Consider the following 2,646-nt stretch of genomic DNA (forward strand, 5'->3'; position numbering starts at 1 on the left):
GAATAAACTAAGCGACAGGAAGTCACCTGGCCGGAGGCTGTAGAGACCCTTCACCACACTGGCCATGGTCGACGGCTGCACATGGAAAGGCATCGAATGAGCTTCGATCAAAAGAGCTGAGGAGGAAAATAAGATCCAAAAGAATCTCAAAGGTGGACTGAAGATTTTGCACAGAATGACGAACGCGTCAACTTCAAATTACAAAATCAGATTCATCAGGCAGTAACAAACAGGAACAGGGTTAACATCAGCCCCGTGGGTCGGCAGGAGGACCTGGTGGGCCACTGGTCTTCAATGATGGGGTCGTGACCCCTAGTGGGTCCATGGAGGTACTGCAGTGGTCAATTAAGACTTTTAATACATTGTAGTTTATTATGAAACACATTAGTGGCTCTTTACACCATCTCTCCATCTGTTAGGGGGTTCCAGACTGAAAAACACTGAAGACCCCCCAGCATAGACTATACACATCAAGAACACGTGTCAAACTGAAGGCCCGCAGGCTATATGTGGCCTGTGAAAGCTTTAAAGATGTATTAATGTCTTAAAATAAGCTGCTTTAAAGCCAGCAYTGATTATAAACTACATCTCCCAGAATGCATGTGGCTTAGTTTGCATCCCACCACYAGGTGGCGCTGCACAGGGTTCAAAAGTAGCAGAATTCTCCATTTCACTGCATTTTTATTGGATACTTTTGCTGCGGCACTTATGTACTGGGAAGTGGGAAATTCCCACTTACAAGTTGTAAATTTAAACTGGAACACCTCCTTTAATGGGAATTCCCTGTTGGAAAGTGAGAGAGCTCAGAATTCAAGATGGCAGCCACTCACAACTCATAATTGAGTAAAACTGTCTTACTTGTACTTTTAATAGTATTTCTGTTTTATTTATTTCAAATTTATAGTCGTACACGTAATAATTTTAGTGTTTATAAGAGGACGTGTTAAAACACTGTTTCTATGCAGGAAATACTAGGTAGAGCTGCTGCTGTTTTAAAGAGTCAGTTGAGGTGGTTCATCTGATCGTAATTCCTCCTACAGGTGTTCTGGACATGCCACACTAGTAGTAAAAAGGTATCTAATGGGTCGGCACTTTTACGCTCAGGCAACTACCTGATAACACCATTAATGGGTGTTAAACGTTTCTGTGAGCATATTAAAAGGCAGCACACTCACGCATCAGTGTGCTCAAATGTCTCTCAGCCACCAGGTCAGCAAACAGCTTCATCAGGTCGTCTTTCAGGTCTCTGTTGAGTTTGGACTCGATGTAGAACTTGTTCTGAAAATTAGCAGAGGGTTATTACTCGGGTTAGGAAGGTGCAAAAAAAAAAAAGAGTAATTTAGAAAACATAATTTAACCTACCAAGTATATAAAGACTGGAACTATACATTCAAGAGAAGCTGTGTATTGTGTGAGAGCCACGTTGAAGTTCTCAATGAGGTTCTCAGCTGGACAGCACTGCAGAAAACATGATGAAGAGGCTCGTTTTAAAAATGATGTCTGTGTAAAATTAACACTTTTGTGTAGTTTCCTCACCTGCAGCTGTGAGGAAACCAGCAGCAGGCGATCTGTTATTTTTGACGTCAGGTCACTGTAGAGCAGCTCTGAGTGCTGCTGGCAGACACACTTGTAGATGTAACTGACAAAAACAAACAATAAAAAATTAAAAATAAAAACATTTCAGATGATTGACCATAAAACTCAAGGAACTCCACAACTGATCCTTTCAGATTTTAGATGTTGAGACAGAAAATAAGTCGTTTCACAGTGAGAAATAAGCTCCTCCGGCCAATTCTGAACACAAAAATAAAGAAATAAAACATCCTGGCACAGGTGTGTCTGCAGGTGCAGGTGTGTCTGCATCCCATCTCACCCATAAATCTGTGCGTAAGACACCGACGTGTGATCCGAGGGGTTCTGGAAAAGCAGACGGTCAATTGCCTCCTCCAGGTTGGGCCAGTGGTTTTTCCTGTAATCTTCTACAGCCATTGCATTCAAAACTGAGAGGAGAAAAAAGGAAACAAGGTTCATGTCCAACGAGTGCTTCACTGCGCATGCGTAATAAGCGGCTAAACGCTTGCGTGCTATTTTAACGATGCTACAGACTTTCTGAAGCATAAAACCAGGAGTTGTCATCAGTTATAACATAAATATCCAGAATACTCAAACGTCAGGCCCGGTTGGTGAACTTACGGAACTTTGAAGAAGAACCGAGGCAGAGTTTTCCCTCCGTGTTAGCTGCTGCTGTTAGCGTCAAATCAGCCTCGCTGACTTCGCTGCTTTCGCTGCCCGTATCCGAGTCCATAAACCTCGACCCGACCGAACCACCGGACCACAGTCTGCCCTGCCGAGACTTCGGCTCCCCTCCGGAGACCGCTGCCGGACAGGCGGGCGGCGGGACTGTCGTTAAATCCGACATCTGGACTTTACTGCTGCCGCTCCCACAGTAGTTGTGGTTGTGGTCGTCTTTAACGTCGTCCTCCATCGCAGCCTCCATTTTCACAGCTGGACCCAAGGTCCGAACCTCACCAGAACCGGATAAACATTTCGGGTAAATGACAACGAACGCAAAATAAACAAGCTGTCAGCCGTCTTCGGTAGTGTACATACAGCTTCTGCTCCGATTGGACATTTACGACACGTCGT

General features: G+C 44.4%; 1 protein-coding gene across 1 annotated transcript in view; it reads right to left on the reverse strand.

Moving 5' to 3' along the window:
- Positions 1-2,646, reverse strand: part of cacul1 (CDK2 associated cullin domain 1) — a gene marked incomplete in the record, with an annotated part of 6,559 nt that extends 3,913 nt beyond the window's left edge. Inside the window, 6 exon segments of the mRNA XM_014019916.1 lie at positions 27-116; positions 1,176-1,278; positions 1,363-1,458; positions 1,537-1,639; positions 1,874-2,000; positions 2,194-2,646. Coding sequence (XP_013875370.1) covers positions 27-116; positions 1,176-1,278; positions 1,363-1,458; positions 1,537-1,639; positions 1,874-2,000; positions 2,194-2,497 — 823 coding nt within the window.

This window comes from Austrofundulus limnaeus, unplaced genomic scaffold (genome assembly GCF_001266775.1).
Source record: "Austrofundulus limnaeus strain Quisiro unplaced genomic scaffold, Austrofundulus_limnaeus-1.0 Scaffold235, whole genome shotgun sequence".
NCBI lineage: Eukaryota > Metazoa > Chordata > Actinopteri > Cyprinodontiformes > Rivulidae > Austrofundulus > Austrofundulus limnaeus.